Here is a 24066-nt window from a genome sequence, read left to right as displayed (position 1 = left end):
CAATTTATGTGCTCGAGTTTCGGAGTGATTCCCCCCCAAGTTCACAGCCGTCTGACTCAGAACAGTATTATTCACTGAGGAAAGGTGAGTAAATGGTCAAAGGAGATAACTCCAGTAGCTAGCCATGGGACGGACACATAGGGGTGAATGACCTCCTTCTGAGCTGTAACTTCCATAATTCTCTAAAGGAAGGCACTCCAAACATCAGAAGAAAAATACCTGAACATTGAGGGTTACCCATCAAGTTTTATCTTTATTATAACACTTCCAGAGTGAAAAATCAAAAGATTTCAGGTAAAAATCGTCAGGATTAAGGGTTCACCTCTGTTTTCAGATTGACCTCTGTTCTATCATTCTGGCTTTATTTCAGACACAGCTTTTAAGTTTAACTGTATAAACCAAGTATGGAAGGCACCATTGAGAACAGTGAATAGGGACAGAATTGGGAAAACAATCTACTTCTCTCGTTATCAAGGTGTGTTTAAATATTGTTCCTAAGACGTACATTGCCTTATTTGTAATTGAATACAGAAAGGGGCCCTGATAATCGCATAATCTCTGCACAGTTCCTGAAATGATTCACACAAAGTCACTTGAATGTCACACCCATTCCACATTGTTCACACAAGAAAGCATTTTCACAGGAAGAGCTACTTCAACAATCTGGTCACATGCCCCCCACTAACCAGGCAATTTGTAAACTGCAGTGCATAGCTGGAAGGAAACTAGCCGCCAGGATTCTTTCAGGACCAGAATGTGCAACAACAACTTGTGGCAAAGCATCTCAAGGCACTTCACAGGAACATTATCACACCAGCTTTGACACTAAGCCACATAAGGAGGTATGAGGAAAGAGGAAGTAGGTTTTAAGGAGTGCCTTAAGAGAAGAGAAGCGTAAACAGGCATACAGGTTCAGAGAGGGAATTCCAGAGCTTAGGGCTGAGGCAGCTGAAGGCTTGGCCACCAATGATTTGAACTGTGGATGCACAAGAGGTCAGAATTAGAAGAGCACAGAGTGTTCCAGCGCTGGCGGGGATAAGAAGGGCTGAGGTCAGAGATGGATTTGAAAACAAGAATAACAATTAAAAAAAAAAATTAGGCATGACTCAACCAGTAGCCAATATAAGTCAGCGAGCATAGAGTATGGGGTGAACCAGACATGGTGCTAGTTCGGATATGGCAGCAGAGTTTGGATGACCTCAAGTTTATGCAGCATGGCCAGCAGCCAGTTGAAATCTTCAAGCTTAAAAGTATCAAAAGCATGGATAAGGGTTCCAGCAGCAGATGAGCTGGGGCCGACGCAGAGTTGGGCGATGTTATGGTGGTGCAAATTGAAATTTTGAGTAATGCCACAGATATGTGATCAGAAGCACCTCTTGAGGTCAGACACAATACCAAGTAGCAAGAGGTTCCACTGCTGCTGTACAATGTACCTGCTGGATCATATTTAAGAGCATTGTGTTTACTTCTGATCATCACACGACAATTTTTTTTTTAATGGTCATAGGGCTCTGGAGAAAACACCAATTTCCAAGTGTGAAAAAGGGATGATGGAGAAGGAAACATGGCTGAAGTCTGGGCACCAAGCCTGGAAAAAAGGTGATTAAAAAGGAATCTCATCCAAGTGCACAGAATATTAAGTGGCACAGCTAAGGTCAACCCAAAATATTGCATGAGGTTAAGCCAGGAAAGTATGAGCAAAGGAAATGAACTTTAATGAAGAGTCAAATTAAAATGGGTATTTGGAAGAGGCCCTTTCTTCACAGTACTAATCAGTTACACATGATGTCGAAGACAAACAGTGAGGACATCGGATAGGAAGAAATGGAAAACTTCAGCAGCCTTTTTTCCTCCTCGACTTGCTATCGAACACACGCACTGCCAACTTGTCTTCTCAAGGTTAACACTCCTTCCTTCTTCACGGCCACACCTCCTTCCCTCAACAACCCGTACTTTCTGCTCTCCTGAAATTGCTGCCATTTCTCTCTTTTAACACTTTTCTCTATTGACACAAAGTGCACGGCCACAATATTACTTTTACTTGGCCAGCGCCAGTACATCCAGCAATGGGTAATGGAGAACAGCACAGTGAAATGATAAAGAGTAATGGTCAAGAGCCGTCATTGTTTGACACCAGACATAGTACAGAAGGCAGGAGGCAGAGAGCTGAGTTATTTATTTGACGAGCTTCCCTACAGAAATTGAAGCACGGGGCATCAGGTATCATTCATTCTACATCTTTGGTTTCAGTTGCGGATGGGCCTCCTTGCACAGGTTAGTCTCACAGCAACAGGATAAGTGGAGAAGGAAAATATCACTTGAATTTCTTACAGCCACTGTACATATTGCCAAACAAAATCATAGAATTGTTATGTGACCCCTGCCTGAACTCTTGCTGATTGCAACCTTTTTCATGTTTCCATGCCTTGATAATTGAGAGGAATTTTAAACACCAGTTTCCTTAAACATACGCTAATTGCAACAGCATGCCAAGAGTCCACTTTCTTCAACTCCTTTCCAGGAATTGTAAATCCCTATGCTTCCAGTAGCAAGTCACCAGGCTCGAACAGTTGCCAGTCTACAACAACAGAACTGGATCGTTGGGCAGCTTCAAATAAATTTTAAAAATTGAAGATGAAAAGCCACAGTCCACAATTTCCATCCACAACACGTGAACACATTCATGATTTTTAAAAAACCCTTAACAAGGGCATCGTGATCAGGAATCACATCTTGAGAATCTACCAGTTTCAGGAAACGTGGAGGTCTTTTTTGTTATTCTTTCGTGAGATGTTAGTGTCACTGGTTAGGCCAGCATTTATTTCCCATCCCTAAATGCCCTTGAGAAGGTGGTGGTGAGCTGCCTTCTTGAACCACTGCAGTCCGTGTGGTGTGGTACACCCACAGTGCTTTTAGGGAGGGTGTTCCAGGATTTTGACCCAGCGACAGTGAAGGAACAGCGATATATTTCCAAGATGAGTGACATGGAAGAGAACTTCCAGGTGGTGGTGTTCCCATCTTTCTGCTGCCCTTGTCCTTCTAGATGGTAGAGTTTGGAGGGCGCTGTAAAAGGAGCCTTAGTGAGTTACTGCTGTGCATCTTGTAGATGGTGCACACTGCTGCTACTGTGCGTCAGTGGTGAAGGGAGTGAATGTTTGTGAATGTGGTGCCAATCAAACGGGCTGCTGTGTCCTGAACAGTGTCGAGCTTCTTGAGTGTTGTTGGAGCTGCACTCATCCAGGCAAGTGCAGGCTATTCCATCATACTCCTGAATTGTGCCTTACAAATGATAGATAGGCTTTGGGGAGTCAGGTGGTGAGTTACTCGCCTCAGGATTCCCAGCCCCAGACCTGCTCTTGTAGCCACAGTATTTATATGGCTAGTCCAATTCAGTTTCTGGTCAATGGTAATCCCAGGATGTTGATAGTGGGGGATTCAACAATGGTAATATCACTGAATGTCAAGGGATGACGTTTGGATTGTTTCTTACTAGGGATGATCATTGCCTAGCACTAGTATGGCATGAATGTTACTTGCCATTTGTCAGCTCAAGCCTGGATATTGTCCACATCTAGCTGCATTTGGGTATGGACTGCATCAGTTACTGAGGACTTGTGAATGATGCTAAACATTGCAAACATCAGCAAACATCCCCATTCTGACATTATAATGGAGGGAAAGTTATTGATGAAGCAGCTAAAGATGCTTGGGCTGAAGGCACTGCTCTGAGGAACTGAGGTGACTAAAAGTTATGCAGTTTATTTACAGTGATGGACACACTCAATTTCAGAGATGCGGACACAGCGCCAGAAGATAGATTGACCAGACAGAGTGATTCTCAGTCTCTGCCAAGAAAGGCAACCTCAGCCTCATACTGCAGTGGAATCCCTGAGCCAAGGAGGAAAACATATATTGGATCTCTACTCCTGATTTCCATCTCTTGTTCACTTGTAGATGTGAGGTAAAGATAGGACTTGACCTGGCTATTATGGCCCCTCAGCTGACAGGTAGAACGATAGGCACTTAAGGGAGGAAAGAGGAAGCCTATGAAATGATACCAGGCAATACCTTTGTGTAGTGTATATACATGTTCTTTATGTCTGCAAACCTGTGTCTTAATGTATGTATCTTCCAGTAGATGCAAACGTGCCACACTGAGCCCGACTACACATGTTTTAGCTAAACAAAATGAGAGGCAACGCGTTGGGGGAGTACAGAATTTGAGAACTGCTGGAAAAAAGAGACAGGGTCTAAGCTTTTTGTCTTGCATTCATCAGAACACTTGTCACTTTTGGCCCTGCAAAGTGTTTAGTTTATCTCGGATTACCCTAGGAGTGCAAGATATCTCAAAAATTTGAGCAACAGGTGAAGCTAGCTGTTACACACTGCAACTGTGCAGAAGCAACGCGAGTGGTGTTCTCAACTAACAGGAGGCTGCCATCAAGCCAAAAAGACATTCTGCCTATCGTGCAAATAAGTAGCATGGTACATAGTGTGATGCTAGATATGTAGGCCATACATCCCAAAGACTAGCAGATTGTTTCAAACAGCATGTCCCAGCCGCTGTTCATAACGGGCAGGGTACAGACTGTACCCAACCAGCCCATGCTTGCAAAACTCAAAACAGTGCCCAACATTAGCTGTGATTCCATGATTGGACTATCTTTGCTAAATAATCCTCAGTGTGCTAAGAATTACGTTGACAACCAATTTAAGATTGTCAGTCAGGCTCACAGTGTGGCACGTTTGCATCTACTGGAAGATACGTATATTAAGACACAGGTTTGCAGACATAAAGAACATGTATATACACTACGCATGTTTTAGCTAAACAAAATGAGTGGCAGCCATTTGCTGACTCATTCTTCAGGGCAATGCCCTGACCAATCAGGGTCAAGCTGCCTGGTTTAAATTTCAAACAATGCTTGGCAGTTAACTGTCAGTGACCATCAGTGGTGCATTCTCCATGGCAACACCACTTGCCAACCAATCAGCATTCTCTTCACATACAGTATAAATTGGTATTTTTGCGAGTGTCCTGATGAGCGCAAGGCAGAAAGCTTCGACTTGTCTCTTTTTTCAGCAATATACAATGGAGGAAGAAGAAAACAATGCAATAATGAAACTTAGAAAGCAAGCTCAGTTTCCCACGATGAAGCAAATGCTCATGAGCCATGGTTTCAATTTATTATTTTCCAAAGTGCTCAGAATTGTGCATTTCAATTTTCTCTAACCCATGTGCCACTGTGTAGGTGAGAAAATCTTGCAGGTTTCTGCAGGATCTGAATGCTCAGTGCCTTGCCCGGGGATAGCAATAATCGCTCAACCTCAGCAAGGTCTGCAACACTGGTTTTGTCAGCTTTTTGGCCTCAAAATTTTCTCCAAGGCCATCCAATGTGTTTCAGCAGCAAGAATATGAGGGAGGCGGAGGCGTAGTGGTATTGTCACCGGACTGGTAATCCAAAGACCCAGGGTAATGCTCTGGGGGCCCGGGTTCAAATTCCACCATCTGCCATTCAATAAATGCCTGGAATTAAAAGTCCAATGATGACCATGAAACCATTATCGATTGTCGTAAAAACCCATCTGGTTCACTGATGTCGTTTAGGGAAGGAAATCTGGCCTACGTAGGTGACTCCAGACCCACAGCAATGTGGTTGACTCTTAAAAATGAACAAGGGCAATTAGGGATGGGCAATAAATGCTGGCCTAGCCAGCAAAGCCCACATCCCACAGAGCACATCACCAGCATGGTAAATCAGGAACATCAGGCCAGCATGACTTAGCTATCTCCTCAAGGGAGGGCAATTCTGATGGCTTGAAAATGCCAAAGTCACAAGTTAGTTGTGGTCACAGAAAAGAATGAAATCAATTAGCTTCACTCTTTGCCAAGGACCATATTCTGTCGGATGACGTGTTCCCTCCTTGGAGTGCTCCCACACACCATTTCCAGCAGAGAGCAGGCGTGTGACCTTGAAATGACCTACTAGCCATTTCTCCCAGTAACAAAATAACTGGCTGCCTCCAAACAAGTAATGGCTTGGATCAGAACATGAACTCACTACATTGAATGCTCAAGGTAGGTCTCTTTCAACCTGATCACATGGGCACGTTTGAGACATTGATTTCAACTTGAATGCGCCTGCATTTTAATAAGTAATTGGAGCTGCTCGGTGATGTTTCTGTCACTGCAATGTGACAAGGAAGCAGAGCTTCATCATCTCTGTTGCAATTTCTCCTGTATTTTAAGCCTGGCTATTTGGCACGATCCTAGTTTTGCTTTTGTTGCAGGGTTGCACAGAACTGCTATATCTTAATTCAAATGGATTATTCAAGTTTCTTTTCCCAAATTAACTTTAATCAAAAACCGCAGCCCTTCAAATGCTTTAAACTGCAGGACTTCCATGATGTGAAAGTCTCCCCTCCCCACCATCCAATCCAGGATGCTTTGCTCAGCTGGGGCACCACCTTGAAGAGACCCTTCCTGAAATCAGTGAGGATGGTGGGGAACTCAATCATGTAGAGGCAGCACAAATCTATGCCAATTTAATCAGGCGCACTAATTCACTGTGTCAAAAGCTCACAATTATCTTTCTTAAATGGAATGCCAGCATTTTCAGGTTTGTCGTTCTGTAATTCTGTCTATTTCGGCATCACAAGAGAAAACAAGTGGTCGACAATAGGCAAAGGAGATGTTATTCTCTCTAATCAGAGCCACTGGTTTACAAATGACTGAACTGCAAGTTTTCACTTTTATAACACATGATTTGAATTTTATTAACACTGGGGGACATTGCATTTAGTCCATTTTTCTTTTGCAATGAACAATGATTGCTTGGACAATGAAAATGTGCTGCGCTCCACAATCAGTACTCATGAGCTTTCTGGTCCAACCTATCCCACTTCCTCATTCACTCTCTCCACTATCAACACCAGTGGGGTTACCATTGACCAGAAGCTGAACTGGACCAGCCTTATAAGTACTGTGGCTACAAGAGCAGGCAAGGACTAGAAATCCTGCAGTGAGTAACTCATCTCTGGACTCCTCAAAGCCTCTCCACCATCTACAAAGCACAAGTCAGTAGTGTGATGGAATACTCTTCACTTGCCTGGGTGAGTCCAGCTCCAACAACACTCGAGAATCTCGACACCATCCAGGACAAAGCAGCCCGCTTGATTGACACCCCATCCACCACCTTCCATGTTCTCTTCCTATACCAGTGGCACATAGCATCAGCAGTGTGTACAATCTACAACTTGCATTGCAGCAACTCAACAAAGCTCCTTCGACAGCGCTTTCCACATCCATGACATCTACCATCTAGAAGGACAGCAGACATATGGGGTCACCACCAGTTGCAAGTTCCCCTCCAAGTTACACACCATCCTGACCTGAAAATATATTACCGTTTATTCATCCTTGCTGGGCCCAAATCATTGTAGTCCCTCTCTAGCAGCACTGTGGGTGTACCTACACCACATGGATTGCAGCAGTTCAAGAAGGCAGCTCAACACCACCTTCTCAAGGGCAATTAGGATTGGGCAATAAATATTGGCCGAGCCAGTGACACCCACATCTCTGGGATGAATAAAAGAAAATTACGTGGACCACTGAAACATTTTGAACATCTAGAATCCAAATTCCCATAAGGTCCATTTCTGACTCAGCTGTCCAACCTTTGGCTTGATGACAATACAACTTTGCACTGGGTAAGGGATCATAAGCATGCAGCTGTGATTAATGTTCTCATGAGGAGATAGATTACACTGGTATCTGATCTTCTCACCTATTTTTCTTCTCTTTTCACCCTCCCCCAAAGCAGAAACATATACCGTCAGCATGTGTTCCATTTAAAAGCTTTGACACAGATTCACCCAAAGTGTGTACAACCAGAGACACAAAGCTCATGTTGGGTGACATTTAAATTCAAGGCTTTTGTTGGGGCATCTGCTTATTACAACTCTACTTCTGGAAATACTGAACTGCTTTGTCTGTGCGCGCACACAGATTGTTGTGTATTATATCAAATTTAAACCCAACCAAAATAACTTCTTCAGCCAAACAATACTGCCAAATTATCAAGCATTGGAGTAGGTATTTTCTCCAATCTGTCTCCGTTTCATGATTGCAGGTTTAACAATTGGGTCATAACAAAAGGTCTAACTCCACTTGTAGCCTCCCAATGTCTGAAATATGATCCTTCACCCTATCCTGTCCTGTGGTTTTGCCTGTTGTCTTGCTGAATTCCACTAGTTCCAACATCTCATCAGTCATGGCCCATCACTGCCTTTGTCCTCCTGTTTCTCAACATTTGACAACATTGGAATGACAAACCTCCCTACTCAGTATGAGCAATGCACTCGGGAGCAAAAATTCGTTCAACGTCACTGGCTGCAGGGGTCAGTGATTGCAAGTTTCCTTGCTATTTCACTTGAAGATCAATCAAACACTCCTACTTGATTGCTGAGAAAAGGGGCCCCAGAGCTGCAAAACCACATTCATCTCAGCTGTTAACTCTTTCAGGGGCAAGGATGAAAAAAGGTTTGAAGAGGGTGAAGTGCAATATTCACCACATGGGAAAGATGAGTCAAGAACAAAAACAACTACAATGCAAACATCTTCCACATTTAGCAATAGAAAAGGTTTTGTTTTCAAATGACTCCTTTAGAAATATGATCAAAAGTGTTGGTCCACATAATTTTTGCACATCTTGGTATTTCTGTTCAGCACTCTTCAAGAAGCGACTGCAAGACTTGAGGTACCACTTCAGAATTTTATTTATTTGGAAGTCAACCTGAATCAATAATACATTCGAAAAAATCCATCGTCACTGCTGATTTCTGAAAGGACATTTGAAGTGCAATGTCCTCTCAGAGTCTGGAAGTTGATTGGCCCTGTTAATCATCCCTAGAAATTAAGCCTAGAACTTTCTATTCTAACAACATCCTGAAAGCAAAGACTGCATTATCTTGCATCTTTCACAACCTTAGGGCACTGCAACATGCTTCACAGCTTTAAAGTGTGCTCACTGTTATAAAATAGCAAAAGTGGCATCTGTACAGCAAGCCCCCATGACGGCAATGTGATAATGTTTTGCTGTCGATTGTGGGATAAATGATGACCAGGACACCGAGGGGAACTCTCTTCTTCAAAACAGTTCCATGGGATTCTTTACGTCTGCCTCAGAAGGCAGATGGGACCTCTCATCTTAAAGACAGCACCTCCTACAGTGCAGCACTCCCTCGGTACTGCACTGGGATTGTTAAGTTTTGCTTTTTGTGCTCAAGTCCCTGGGGAGGGACTTCAATCCGCTACCTTCTCCTTCATTGCAGAGAGTATTACCAACTGAGCTACAGCTGACATTGCTGCTGAACCAGGATATGACAAGGTCTGGTGTGACTAAATTCTCTACAGAAATTGGCATTCGTTCAACACAATGAGATTCACCTCCAGCCAAGTTCAGACCAGCAGTCTCTGGAGGAACCATCTCGCTTTCAGATGCCGTCAGACCAAGTGTCTATCTCCAGCCAATTTTTTAAAAATATTGTGTTTATATAATGTTTTTCACATCCTCAGGACAGACTGTTATCTTTTTGACTTATTGTCACTGCTATTTTGTATATAAATACAGGAGCCAATTCAAACACAGCAAGGCCCCACAACAGCAATGAGATGAATTAATGGTTAATCTGTTTCTCATGGTGTTGGTTGCGAGAGGAATGTCGCCAGGCCTTCAGGTTCCCTTCTTTCACAAATAGTCCATGGAGTCTTTTCTGTCCATTTGGATTTCTAGATGGTGCCTGGAATTAATGTCTTCTCTGTAATCTGAATAGAAACATCTTTGGCAGTGTAGCACTGCCTCAGTCCTGCACTGAAACACCATGAGATGAATCACTCCAATCCTGGGGGAAAGCTTCAATCTGCAACCTCTGCCATGGAGGCAAGAGGATGGCCATAGTGTCAAACTAAAAGTCAAAGCTCGTCATGTCCAGCACTACACTTCTGCAACACTGGGAGTCCTTATCCTTGAATCCTGCTTCCAAATTATCTTCAAAAATGGACTATAATAACCTTTACTAAGTTAACCAGTTCTTGTGGAGCTGGAAGTTTAGGTTGGCCAAATAAAATGATCCTAATTCCAATTCTGAGCATTCACAGCTTCTCTTTCTTTCTACACCTTGCCCTCCACAATAGATTTAAAACCTATGCTGCAAAATAAAAGGATATTACACAGTGTGCACATCCTTCTGATCAGTTAACGAGAAAATATTTTCCCACAGTGTTGTTCCTGTCTCCCCAAGCGACCTCCCAGTGAACAGTCAATCCTTTGCGGCCTTCAATGTTTTCTCTGGACTCGAATGCATCCTGTACAAATGTAAAGCAGACTTTCTGATATCATTCAAGTTAATCCCGATTCGCCCTTACCGCAGATGCCAACTGACGGAGGAAACATACAAAGACTTTGGATTGAAAGGCACTAAATAATCTCTCAATGTAAAAAAGGTTCAAAGACCAGAACAGGCTTGAGAATGTCAGAAATCAAAAGTATCTACATGGATTATTAATGTACACTGGGAGTTGGGATCCTGTGCACTGTCCAAACAATGGCAACCACAGGATGGGAGTTAGTTGGGCTGGTGTAAACTTGGCGGAAGACAATCAATGGAAACAGTTGAGGGAGAGATAAGTTCTTTCAGTAACACTGCAAGCCAAAAGATCACGTGAAAAATAAAAATCTGGCCACATTTGGAGAGGCCAATATCAGAGACATGGCCTGGGCAAATGGCAGAGCTTGTAATGTGAAATACTTGCAATCACTTCTTCTATATTCTAAATGGTTATGCTAAATCAGGCACATTAGCTGCCAAAATACAAGCAATCTTGGTTTACAATTTTCGTAAACTTCAAGAACCTGCTCGAGTTGGATTGTGAAAATGAACTCGATTTCAAATTATTTTTCAGAAGGCAGACATACTCTTTGAAGGAAAAGTTGTTCCTTGCCTATTCTAAGTCACAAGAAGTTAAAGAACATGTCTAGTCACGGCAGTGGATAGCTCTTTCCCAAATCTGTTCCCAAGTCATTTACGCCAAGAGGTCCGAACTGCAGAAGAGCCCATGGGGAATAGGGACCCCACTTTGCCCCCAGCCTCCACACAAGTGAAAAATGTAGCCATGGAGTGAAGACCCGCCAGCTTGAATCGCTGGCCTATTCTGGAACACAATATGCCAGTTCACAGGCAGACAATTTCTAACAGTTACAAAAAAGGTTAGAAATATAATTTTATTCAAGGAAGGAGATTCATGAACAAGAACTCCTGCTGCAGACAGAACCACACTGTGCTATGAATCTCTTCTGCACAATTGGAGAAAGGTGTCAGTCTCAACTTAGTGGGTAGTTTTGCCTCTGAGTCAGAAGGTGGTAGGTTCAAGGCTTTAATGTCTGCCCTCTTAGGTGGATGGAATAGATCCCACTGCCCTATTTCAAGGAAGAGGAGAGGTGTTCTCCCCATTGTCCTGGGCAATATTCCTCCCTCAACCTACATCACTAAAGCATATGATCTGATCGTGATCATATTGCTGTTTGTGAGATCTCACTGCACAAATTAGCTGCTGCAATTTTTACATTTCAACTGTGACTGCACTTCAAAAGGCTGTGAAGTACTTTGCAAATTTCTAAAAGGTCGTGAAACAGGTTACATAAATGCAAGTGTTTTCTTTCTTCAACGGGATCTATTCACAATGCTGCTGCTCAACTCATACCAATCTCAGCATTTTCATTTCCCTCAAAATAAAAGAATGAGTGAGTGAGGAGGGGAAAAAGTATCAGCCAAGCAACCACCAATGATCTCTACCTTTGCTGCAAGGAACCCTATCCTAGCACAACTCAGTGTTATTCAGAAAAATAAAATTCCTGCCTCGACTAAACATGGTACACAAATCCCAGTTGCAGACATGTAAATAATCTTGAAGGATCTTCTCAAACATGACATGAACCCGTTAAGATTAATGTCATAATGGCATAGACGAAGCCATTCAGCCCAGCAGTCCATGTCAGCTCTCTCTCGAGAGAGAGCAATTCAATCAGTCCCAATTCCCCGCTCTATCCTTCAAGCCCTGCAAAGCCTCAAAAGCCCATCCAATTTCCTTTTGAAATTATTGACCATCTCTGCTTCCATCATCTTGATAAGCAGAGTGTTCCAGGTCATGACCACTCACTGTGAAAAAGTTTCTTGTCACATACCGCCTGCCCCTTGCTCCCGTATCTCTTGTCCAAAACCTTAAATTTGCATCCCACCGCGCTTGTACCATCAGGTAATGGGAACAACTTTTCTTATACACCTCAATCTCCCTTGCTCCAAGAAGAACAACCCCAGCTTGGAAGTTACCATACAAACTAATTATAGGTCTTTGCAGGACAAAGAAAAATAATTTTATCACAGCTTCATCAGTAATAGTCTGTTGATAATAACTGCTGCAACTCCATCACGAAAAATGTTTTAAAATGATGATCTCAATTTTTAACAGGTCTCAGTAATACTGAAATTGATGCAGGTTCATTTTTAATCGTAGTCTTCAGGTCGATGAGTAAGATGTTTTTATATCGGTTACTACAATTACTGCAGATCTCAAAAATAGCACCAGAATTGCTGGGTCCATTATTAACATGACCAACATCGTGTCAGGTCCAAGAGCAATAATACTGACTGCTGGAGAACAATGTACTTTTGATGGGTCTACGAGCCGAATATTTGATCTCATTTATATAACGACTGTAGGTCTTAGTGAGGAACCCAGCAATCCTAATAATCTAGGCAACGTACTAGGATCAAGGCAGGCGCTGATCCATTATTGACATTACTGTAATGCTGTAGCAATTCCAAAAACATTGTTGGCTCCATCGGTATTCATTGGATTTCTGGCTCTCAGTAATATTGCTTCTGAGCCTCAGCGAACTCCGTAACATTATGACTGCAGGATCACACAGCAATAATCTAATGACTGCTGGATCTGAGCAATAATACTGAAATTCTTGCATCAGTGACAGTGGGAGTGCTAGATGCCAACTGGCATTGCTGGGTCAGTCATCCTGAGATTCCTGGAACATTAACACTTGGATTGCACAATCAGTATTGGAATTGCTACATCTATGACATGGGGAATACTGGATCAGTAATATTGGGATTGCTTGATAGGTGACACTGAACACGTTGGATCAATAATACTGAGAATGAGAGAATAACATCGGGAATTCTGGATCACTCACATTGGGAAGGTTAGAACAGAAACACTTGGATGCAGAATCAGTATTTGGAATTCTGGATCAATGATACCCTGACTACAGGATCAGTATTGGGGATGCTGTGAAAAAGCTAGATCATTAACACTGTGAATGCTGGATAAGTAATTTTTGGGAATGCTGGATCAGTGTTGGGATTCTTGTTTGATCAGTATTGTGAATGTCAGATCAAAAATATTGCACATGTTGGTTCAGTAATATTGAGATTGAATTATCAGTACTGGGGTAGCAGGATTTTAATGTTGGGATTGAAGGATCAGTACTAGAATTGCAGGATCAGTGATACTGGCATTGTAGGGTCAATATTGGGATTGCAGGATCAGACTAGCACTGCAGCGTCAGCAACACTGGCACTGCAGCGTCAGCAACACTGGCACTGCAGCGTCAGCAACACTGGCACTGCAGCGTCAGCAACACTGGCACTGCAGGGTCAGTAGTACAAGGATTGCAGGATCAGTCATACTGGGATTGCCGGGTCAGTAATATTGACATTGCCAGGTCAGTAATATTGACAATGCAGGGTCAGTAATATTGGCATGGCAGGGTCAGTAATATTGGCATGGCAGGGTCAGTAATATTGGGATTGCAGGGTCAGTATTGGGATTGCAGGGTCAGTATTGGGATTGCAGGGTCAGTATTGGGAATGCTGGATCAATATTGGATTGCAGAATCAGTAATACTGGGATTGCAGGGTCGGTAATATTAGGAATGCAGGATCATTAATATTGAGATTGCAGGATTGGTAATATTGGCATTGCAGGGTCGGTAATATTGGCATTGCAGGGGCAGTAATATTGGCATGGCAGGATCAGTAATATTGGCATGGCAGGATCAGTAATATAGGCTTGGCAGGGTCAGTAATATAGGCTTGGCAGGGTCAGTAATATTGGGATTGCAGGGTCAGTATTGGGAATGCTAGATCAATATTGGATTGCAGAATCAGTAATACTGGGATTGCAGAATCGGTAATATTGGGATTGCAGGATCAGTATTGGGATTGCAGGATCGGTAATATTGGGATTGCAGGGTCAGTAATACTGGGGTTGCAGGATCTGTAATACTGGGATTGCAGGATCTGTAATACTGGGATTGCAGGATCTGTAATACTGGGATTGCAGGATCAGTAATACTGGGATTACAGTGTCAGTAATATTGGGATTGCAGGATCGGTATTGGGATTGCAGGATCGGTATTGGGATTGCAGGATCGGTATTGGGATTGCAGGATCGGTAATACTGGGATTGCAGGATCAGTAATATTGGGGTTGCAGGATCAGTAATACTGGGATTGCAGTGTCAGTAGTACTGGGATTGCAGGGTCAGTAATAGTGGGATTGCAGGGTCAGTAATAGTGGGATTGCAGGGTCAGTATTGGATTGCAGGATCGCTAATATTGGGATTGCATGGTCGGTATTATTGGGATTGCAGGGTCAGTATTATTGGGATTGCAGGGTCAGTATTATTGGGATTGCAGGATCGGTAATATTGGAAATGCCGGAGTCACTGCGGCCCAGCTGCTCTCCCCATCCCCGCCCCACGGTAAATGACCGCATCTCACCTTCAGCCACCACTTCCTCCACAGTCACCTGCTGCCGGCCCACACTGAACACCCGGCCAATGAAGCCGCTGCCGGGGCACAAGCCACCGCCTCCGCCGCTGCCTCCTCCACCACCTCCACCTCCTCCTCCCGAACCCGAGCCCACCGCCTCCCGCCGCGAGTCGAAGAATTTCTTCATCACTCCACAATACTCTCCCCACCAAACCCGGCGGGGGGGTGGGGGGAGGCGGAACAGGATAGCAATTCAAACTGAAAGCCGGGCTGATTTCTCCGCCGAGCCGGGCCCAGCCGGGACGGGGACGGGAAGGGATGAGGGGCGGACCAGGCCGGCTTCCGTGGCGTTAATCCCGACATGAAATAAATAAAGCCGGACCCAAAGAGCAGGGGATCAGCGCGCCACGACCCGGATACGCAGCGTACCGGAAGTTCCCCCATCCATCGCCAACGCTTCACGGAAAATAAGTCTTTTAAATTTACGATTGAAGGGCAGAAGCACCATCTAACAAAGCGGGGTAGGAGAAACAATCACATTTGGGGACATCACTGGAATCCTGTGAATCGACACTTTGTTTGAAGTAGATATGATGGACAGCAATGCCCGATGGGAATTATAGTTTCTAGAGCGGGTGTGTTGTCATGGAGACGGGCAGCGGCCGGCCCGCTGGAGGACTACAAGTCCCAGAGACCATTGCAGCGCACGGCGCTTGCGCTTCGGCCAGTTCAGACTACAAATCCCGGCATGCACTGCCGGCTGTCCGCTCAGGGCGTCGACGGTTTCTCCTCACAGCGAGGCGGCAGGTTAGAGACGTGAGAGTTTTATTGCAGCTCACGGAAATAAATTTGGATATTATATATATTAAAATAGCTCAGAAGTAATTTTTCCATTCATTGAGTGGGATTCGATTCCTTAACTGAGAGTTTCGGGCCAACACGGACGCTTTGGGTTGAAGGGCCTGATTCCCGTCCAAGGGATTTGAGCGGTGTCTGGCGGTCAAGCCTGCTTACTGCAGGAGGGAGAACAACATTGATTTGCATTTTTATAGCACCTTTATAGGCCTTCACAAGGGTATTGGAAAACACCTGCCATATAAATGTGCAAGAACAAAGGGATCTCTGAGCAGAAATACACCAACGACTCAAGGTTGTACTACAGGCCATTTAAAGAAAGAGCAAACCAAGCACTGGGCTTTATTTTTAGAGCAAAAGAATGGAAAAGTAGGTAAACAGCCACCTATTACAGAACTTGAACACTGCTGAAGAGAAATAACTCCTCAGGACAAATGCAAGAATTCCAAATTTTGAATGATCACAACAATTTATACCACAGGAGAAAAGGGTGCCAATGGGTTGGCAAGTCGACCTTTATTGGCCAAGACTTGTCATGGAGAAATCAACAGGGCTATTATAGGCTCCCCAAGCTCCGGGTAATTGAAAAAAGGTGCAAGGTTTGAATGTATTCCTTTTGTTTGCAGAGAACAAGTCCATATGAATATCTGAAACAAAAACAAAAACAAAAATAGCTGGAAAAACTCAGCAGGTCTGACAGCATCTGCGGAAAGGAACACAGTTAAAGTTTCGAGTCTGGATGACTCTTCATCAGAACTATAGAAATGTGCTGAAATATAAGCTGGTAGAGGGGGGTGGGACAGGTAGAGCTAGATAGAGAGCCAGTGATAGGTGGAGGCAAAGAAGAGATTGCCAAATATGTCATAGACAAAAGGACAAAGGGGTGTTGACGGTGGTGATATTATCTAAGGAATGTGCTAATGGTGATATTAAGGGTAGAAAGCAGAACAAACAAGTGGCAGATGCCCAAGAGTGGGGGGTGGGGTGGGGGGTATATCCTTATGAATATCTGTTGCTTTGAGCAAGCTAAATGAGCCCTGCTATGAGATCAACTGATTATCTTAAATTGGTTGTTAATGCAGTGATTAGCGCGCTAAGAATTGTTTTGCAAGTATTGCCCAATGGCGGAATTACATTTAACAGTAGACATTTGTTTTGGGTTTTACAAGTGTCGCCTGGTTGAGCAAGGTCTGTACTCTGCCTATTATGAACAATTGAAGGAACATGCTGTTCTGAGTGTGCTAATAACTGCCCTAACAAGCATTTTAAGGTAATCAGTGGAGCTCATACAATGGCTCATTTAGATTTGCTAGAGGCGACATACTTTCATATACAGGAACCCATTCTAGCAAACAAAAGGAATATGTTCAAGCCTTGTGTGTTTTTTGAATTACGCTGTAACTTCTGGAGCCTATAGTTTCCCGTTGCTTTCTCCATAGCAATATCCCAGCCAATCAGAGTTGACTTGTCAACCAATCGGCACCCTTTTCTCTTGTCGTATAAATTATTGTGATTATTGGAAATTTGATATTCTTGCATTTGTCTTGATTAGTGCAAGATGAAATGCTTCAGAAACATACCTCTCAGCAATAATAGTCGGGAAGTTATGCCAAACCTGTATCGATCTGTTATGACTATTGAGGACATATGTCAGGACGTGCTCTTTCTTTCCTACTCCTTGACTGATCATAACAGGGTTTTTTGTACTGAACTATTTACGTGCTGGTTTCAAGGAACTCAGTCTGACAGGCTTTTTTCAGTTTAAACACAAAACCTTTGTGCTAAAAACCCACCCAGTTAAGGATATAAAGATCATTAAAAAGGTAAACCCATGTCCCAACCTTCGCGACACTCAACATTGCATGTTGCACAGTAGGAGGTTACTTTTGGGCCAAATTTAAGATTCAGTGATAAAAGGTAAAAAAGGTAGTATGTTCACTATTTGAATCCTCGCTGGTGTTCATGGTTGAGGCAGGTTTTTTTCCACAATGGTCTTGAAATTCCAATGGAGTTGAGGCCAATGTGAACTGCAATTTCTGGATACAGTCTTTGTTTTTAAAAATATAATCTGTCTTTTCCTGATTGAAACTCTATCTCTGTAATGATTCCAAACTGAGATAGGGCTTTGAGGAGAGATAGATAATGTTGCTGCTCCATTGGGCTTCTGCTGGACTGTCTTTTAGCAGCCTGGGTGTTGTAATAAAAGACATTTCAAAATGGACTGCAGTGGTTCGAGAAAGCAGCCCACCACCGCCTTCTCAAGGGCAATTAGGGATGGACAATAAATATTGGCCTAGCCAATGATGCCCTTATCCCATGAATGAATGAGAATTTTTTTTAAAATGGTTATTCTGGTCACATGACCTTTCTCCCCAGAATGAATGGGGTGTTCTGTTGTAGGTAATTAATTAGCTCATGTCTGGTCAGGTCTGGCCTATTGCATTCTGGCTCAAGTGATTAGTTTCTTTAATGCCACAGCCATCACTTCTGATGAATTGTGAATGGTAAGAGCCAGTTATAAGTTTCATTACATCTTTGAAGTAACTCTTGACATCAGCAGGTGTGAAATTCCATAGCAGGTTGCCTTGGCATGTCTTAATTGAAATCCAAATTGGAAACTTGAAGAAACTGGCCAACTTGTAATACCAGATGTGTCAGGTGACCTGTGGCAGCAATCTTAAGTCAGTGTCTTTGATTGTTTTGAAAAGTCCTTGTAAAGAAGGCAAATATATATTTGACCAGCTGATGAAATTAAAATTACACGTGCACACATCACATCACGACAGAACCTTCATCAGAACAGGAAAGTTAGAAATGTAATTGGTTAACTATTAACTAAATTAACTATTAAATTAAATTAACTAGCTCAACCTATTACATTTTGATCATTCATCGGTTCTGATGAACAGTCATCAATCTGACAAGTTAACTTTGTTTCTCCCCACAGATGCTGCCTGACACCTGTATTTCCAGCATTTTCTGTTTTTATTTTAGATTTCCAGCAACAATCCCTGTGGAGAGCGATAACTTTTTAAAAGAGAGATGAGTTTCTCAGTGAATGGTATAAAGAAATGTAGGACAAGATTTCACGATGTAAGACTTTTACTGTAACAAACTACAAGCAACAGAGACTAAGCATTACTTAACAGGCACTCAATATATCAAGCAGAAAAGGTATGGTCCCCTTAACTAATTAATACAATCGAAATACCTTTTGACCTGTTTGTACATTACACCATGCACCCAGCAGATGGATAGCCTTAAAGATTCAGTTCCAAACTCCTCCTGGCTTTTCAGCAGACTTCCTTCTCCCTGCCACACCAGTGTCATTTGAAAGTCACTTCATTCAGTCTTTGGAGTATCCCAGAACTGATCTCCAGCAGCAAGGCTCACTCTGATGATACCTTGACCCTTGAATTTCCACCATCCCGTCTCTTCAAACAGAAAATTAGTTACCCTGAGAATCCAGCTTTGGTAGCAAACATAAAACAGTCTTCTCCATCTGCTTTTCACAGCAGCAGCTGTTTCTGTCTCCCTTTCTGGGTCTGAGAGTCTGTGTCCAAAAAAACCAGCTGCCCCTCTTTTGTGTTAAGGTGTGAAAATGAGTTGACACTACATTTTCTACAGGATTCGGCCTGGCCCTTTTTCGCCAACACAACCAAATCACGTGGGCCTATTTTCAGGCAGAGTTTTGTCTGTTCTCAGCATCCCAATTTAATACGTTAAATTAAAGGGAACATTTTGAAGTCTTATAAACTCTTGGGATTTGCAACAATCTGCAGTATTTTGCTTCTGTGTTGTGCTGGATTGACCCTTGTGTTGAGAGGGTGTTGGTTACAGAACGATATGTCTTAAAGAAGTCTTCATGGTCTACTGTAGGTTAACTGTAAGTCTTCGTTAACTACTAGAACTATTTACAGAGTACAAGCTAAGATCTGCCTCCATGCCTAGGTCTATACACGTCTCTGCTCAACATCACTCTGACCCTGGGTCTGGGTTGTGTGCCTTTTTACATCACTGTGTGGGCAATACTGTACTCATTTGCACATTAATCCTATATGTGCCAGACGCTTATAATACATCTTGATTCAACCACACTTAGAGTATTACATGCAGTACCAATCGCTATATTAGAAAAAGGATACAGAGACACTGGAGTGGCGCAAAAAAGATTTACAAGAATGATACCAGTAATACCAGTACATAAGTATCTGGAAAGGATAGACATGCTAGGTCATGTTTCTCTTGAAAAAACAAGAGAAAGGGGTGAACTAATAGAAGTCTTCAAAATGATGATGGGTTTTGATCAAGTGGATCTAGAGAGAATATTGGAGAAGAGCACAACTAGAGGCCATCGAGAAAAGGATGTCACCAAGAAATCGAATAGGCAATTTGGAAGAAATTTCACCCGACTTTGGAACTTGCTCCCTTGGAGATTGCATGAAGTGAATAGTGTAGTTCATTCAAGGGTAAGTAAGACAAGCATGTGAGGGAAAAGGGAATAGACAGTTATGGTGATAGATAAGGAAAGATGGAAGGAAGCTTGAGTGGATCATAAACACCGACATGGACTGGTTGGCTTAAATGACCTGACTTTGCTGTATATTTCCCATATAATTCGGGGGGCAGAGGTGAGTATGGTGGCCATTACCAAGGAGAAGGTGCTAGGAAAACTGAAAGGTCTGAAGGTGGATAAATCACCTGGACCAGATGGATTACACCCCAGAGTTCTGAAGGAGATAGCTGAAGAGATAGTGGAGGCATTAGCGGTGATCTTTCAGGAATCACTGGAGTCAGGGAGGGTCCCAGATGACTGGAAAATCGCTAATGTAACCCCCCTGTTTAAGAAAGGAATGAGGCAAAAAACAGGAAATTACAGGCCGATTAGTCTGACCTTGGTCGTTGGTAAGATTTTAGAGTCCATTATTAAGGATGAGATTTCAGAATACTTGGAAGTGCATGGTAAAATCGGGCAAAGTCAGCATGGTTTCGTCAAGGGGATGTCATGCCTGACAAATCTGTTAGAATTCTTTGAGGAGGTAATGAGTAGGTTAGACAAAGGAGAGCCAATGGATGTCATCTACTTGGACTTCCAGAAGGTCTTTGACAAGGTGCCGCACAGGAGGCTGCTCAGTAAGATAAGAGCCCATGGTGTTAGAGGCAAGGTATTAGCATGGATAGAAGATTGGCTGTCTGGCAGGAGGCAGAGAGTGGGGATAAGGGGGTCCTTCTCAGGATGGCAGCCAGTGACTAGTGGAGTTCCGCAGGGGTCAGTGTTGGGACCACAACTTTTCACTTTATACATTAATGATCCAGATGAAGGAACTGAGGGCGTCCTGGCTAAGTTTGCAGATCATACAAAGATAGGTGGAGGGACAGCTAGTATTGGGGAGGCTGCAGAAGGATTTGGACAGGTTAGGAGAACGGGCAAAGAAGTGGCAGATGGAATACAACGTGGGGAAGTGTGAGGTCATGCACTTTGGTAGGAAGAATAGAGGCATGGACTATTTTCTAAATGGGGAGAGAATTCAAAAATCTGGAGTGCAAAGGGACTTGGGAGTCCTAGTCCAGGATTCTCTTAAGGTTAAGTTGCTGGCTGAGTCGGTAGTTAGGAAGGCAAATGCAATGTTGGCATTTATTTCGAAAGGACTAGAATATAAAAGTAGGGATGTGCTGCTGAGGCTTTGTAAGGCTCTGGTCAGACCACATTTAGAATATCGTGAGCAATTTTGGGCCCTGTATCTTCGGAAGGATGTGCTGGCCCTGAAGAGGGTCCAGAGGAGGTTCATGAGAATGATCCCAGGAATGAAAGGCTTAACATATGAGGAACGTTTGAGGACTCTGGGTCTATACTCGATGGAGTTTAGAAGGATGAGGGGGGATCTGATTGAAACTTACAAAATACTGAAAGGCCTGGATAGAGTGGACGTGAGGAAGATGTTTCCATTAGTAGGAGAGACTAGGACCGAGGGCACAGCCTCAGAGTCAAGGGAAGACCTTTTAGAACAGAGATGAGGAGAAACTTCTTTAGCCAGAGAGTGGTGAATCTATGGAATTCATTGCCACAGAAGGCTGTGGAGGCCAGGTCATTGAGTGTATTTGAGACCGAGATAGATAGGTTCTTGATTGGTAAGGGGATCAAAGGTTATGGGGAGAAGGTGGGAGAATGGGGTTGAGAAACTTATCAGCCATGATTGAATGGCAGAGCAGACTCGTTGGGCCAAATGGCCTAATTTCTGCTCCTGTGTCTAATGGTCTTATGGTCTTATAATTCAATACAATCCTATCCTACCTTGAACTGAGACAAACGCCCAAAGGCACTTCACAAAGGTATCGCATAACACTGCTAGATAAATATTGGGCCATGACTTCCTCGAGTGGCAATCAGCATCGGATTACTTCGGCAAAATTTCTTCCATGCCTGTCTTAGCTGACCTTCTGGCTCAGGCCAGCAGCTGTCTCTAAAGCCCAGCCTGGCAGTCGAGCAGAGTTGGATTGAAGAAGGACACGTCCCTTTTTTACAGCATTGGCTGCCATAAACCAGGTAAGTTTAAAGGTCCGATTGAAATTGACAGGCTAGGGAGAAGGTAAGTGCCTACAGTAATTGCATAGGATTTGGGAGATGGAGGGATCAGAGGTCGGGGGCTGATGGGCGTGGGTTGTCCATCGGAGAGGGCTGGATGGGGATCGAACATCGCCAGGGACCCCTGGGTTGGGGTCGGACATTGTGGGGGTGTGGGTTGCTGTGGTCGGATATAAACGGGGATGGGTTGGTGGGGTCGGACATAAGGTGGGGTGAGTTGGGTGGTTTGGACATAAGAGTGGGTGGATTGGGAGGGTTGGACATCAGGGATGTAGTGGGGCTCAGACATCGGAGGGATGGGTCAGACATCAGGAGGTCTTGCGGGGAGTCAGACGTTGGGGTGGGGGATTGGACACCGGAGGGTGGGTGGGGTGGTGGTGAGGTGTTGGGAGCGGAGGTCTGGCCAGGTCAGGAGGGGGATAGGCCCTGTGGAGGAGGGCGAGGTGGGTTGCGGGGGTCGGTAGTGCGGGTGGGAATCGGGTCAGGGGGGTTGTTGGGCCTGCGAGTCTTCAGGACGGAATCCCACGGGGAGTCGCAGGGAGGGGCGGTGGTGGGTAAAAGCATGTGAGCGGTATTTGGGAGGTGGGGGGACACCTCTGGGGGTTGAGGGTGTGCGGGGTGACCCTTGGGGGATCAGGGGTGTGGTCGGAGTCCTGTGGGTCTGTATCTTTACAATAGTTACTCAGAAGTTAGAAGAGGTTTTAATTCTTTAGCTTTTTCTGAGTAATTATTTGTGTAACACAGCCGGAGCCATCTGAAGTTTGCAATTTAAGTTACATTTTCAGATGGTTTTCATAGGGCAATTACCCCAAGGAAGTTTGCACTCCTGGGCATTTGCCATGTAAACCCTGACCTTTGAAGTTCTGAGAGGGGTTCCCCAGCACATCTTTGGGATACCCCCAAATCTGGCATGAGAAGCTCGGAAGTTACAGCCCATTGTGGCTACTAGAGTAAGTAAGATGCTGGGAATTCTGAGGAGAGTAACTCACCTCCTGAATCCCTAAAGCCTGTCCACAATCTACAAGGCACAAGTCAGGAGTGTGATGGAATATTCTCCACTTGCCTGGATGAGTGCAGCTCCAACAACCCTGAAGAAGCTCGGCACCATCCAGGACAAAGCAGCCCGCTTGATCGGCACACCACCACCTTAAGCATTCACTCCCTCCACCACTGACGCAAAGTAGCAGCAGCGTGTACCATCTATGTAATGTATTGCCAACTCATGGTACCCTGGCTTGTGACTGAAGAAATGGACAAGGTACTTTTGGGTAGGCACCAAATGCATTGAGAGACTTTGTTGGAAAGACATGGAGGCAAAATTCTGGAGAAAGTGCACAAACCTCCAAATAACTCATCCACCTGAACCTTCAAGCACTTCTTTCTCCACGTGTGGCAGAGTCTGTAGATCGTGCACTGGACTTATCAGCTTTCTCAGAACCCATTGAACTGGAATTAAATCAAGTCATCCTCAACCATAAGGGACTGCCTAAGTTGGCCAAGGCATCATAGCAAATTGCCAAATAACTTTTAATAGCATCATCCAAACCCATCAGTTCTACCCCCTGGAAGAACAAGGGCAGCAGATGCATGAGAACACCATCTACTTCCAGATTCCCCTCAAAGTCCCACGTTTTTCTGACTTGGAAATAAATCGCTGCTCCTTCACTGTCACTGGGTCAAAATCCTGGAACTCCATTCCAGCACTGTGGTTGCACATACATTACTTAGACTGCAGCAGTTCAAGAAATCAGCCCACCACCACCTTCCCAAGGGAAATTCGGG

The 24066-nt window shown here is 43.9% G+C and overlaps 1 protein-coding gene across 5 annotated transcripts in view; it reads right to left on the bottom strand.

The window, feature by feature from the left end:
* The window catches only part of LOC121290207 (AP2-associated protein kinase 1-like), a 135269-nt gene extending 120059 nt beyond the window's left edge, over positions 1–15210 (bottom strand). For all 5 annotated transcript variants that reach the window (XM_041210487.1, XM_041210490.1, XM_041210489.1 and 2 more), the window contains exon 1: positions 14856–15210. In XM_041210487.1, coding sequence (XP_041066421.1) covers positions 14856–15033 — 178 coding nt within the window. In that variant the 5' untranslated portion in view covers positions 15034–15210. The remainder of the gene's footprint in view (positions 1–14855) is intronic.
* Between the last annotated feature and the right edge of the window lie 8856 nt (positions 15211–24066).

This window comes from Carcharodon carcharias, chromosome 17, assembly GCF_017639515.1.
Source record: "Carcharodon carcharias isolate sCarCar2 chromosome 17, sCarCar2.pri, whole genome shotgun sequence".
Taxonomy (NCBI): domain Eukaryota; kingdom Metazoa; phylum Chordata; class Chondrichthyes; order Lamniformes; family Lamnidae; genus Carcharodon; species Carcharodon carcharias.
The sequence above is the reverse complement of the archived record's forward strand: the minus strand, read 5'-3'. Positions and strand labels throughout refer to the sequence as shown.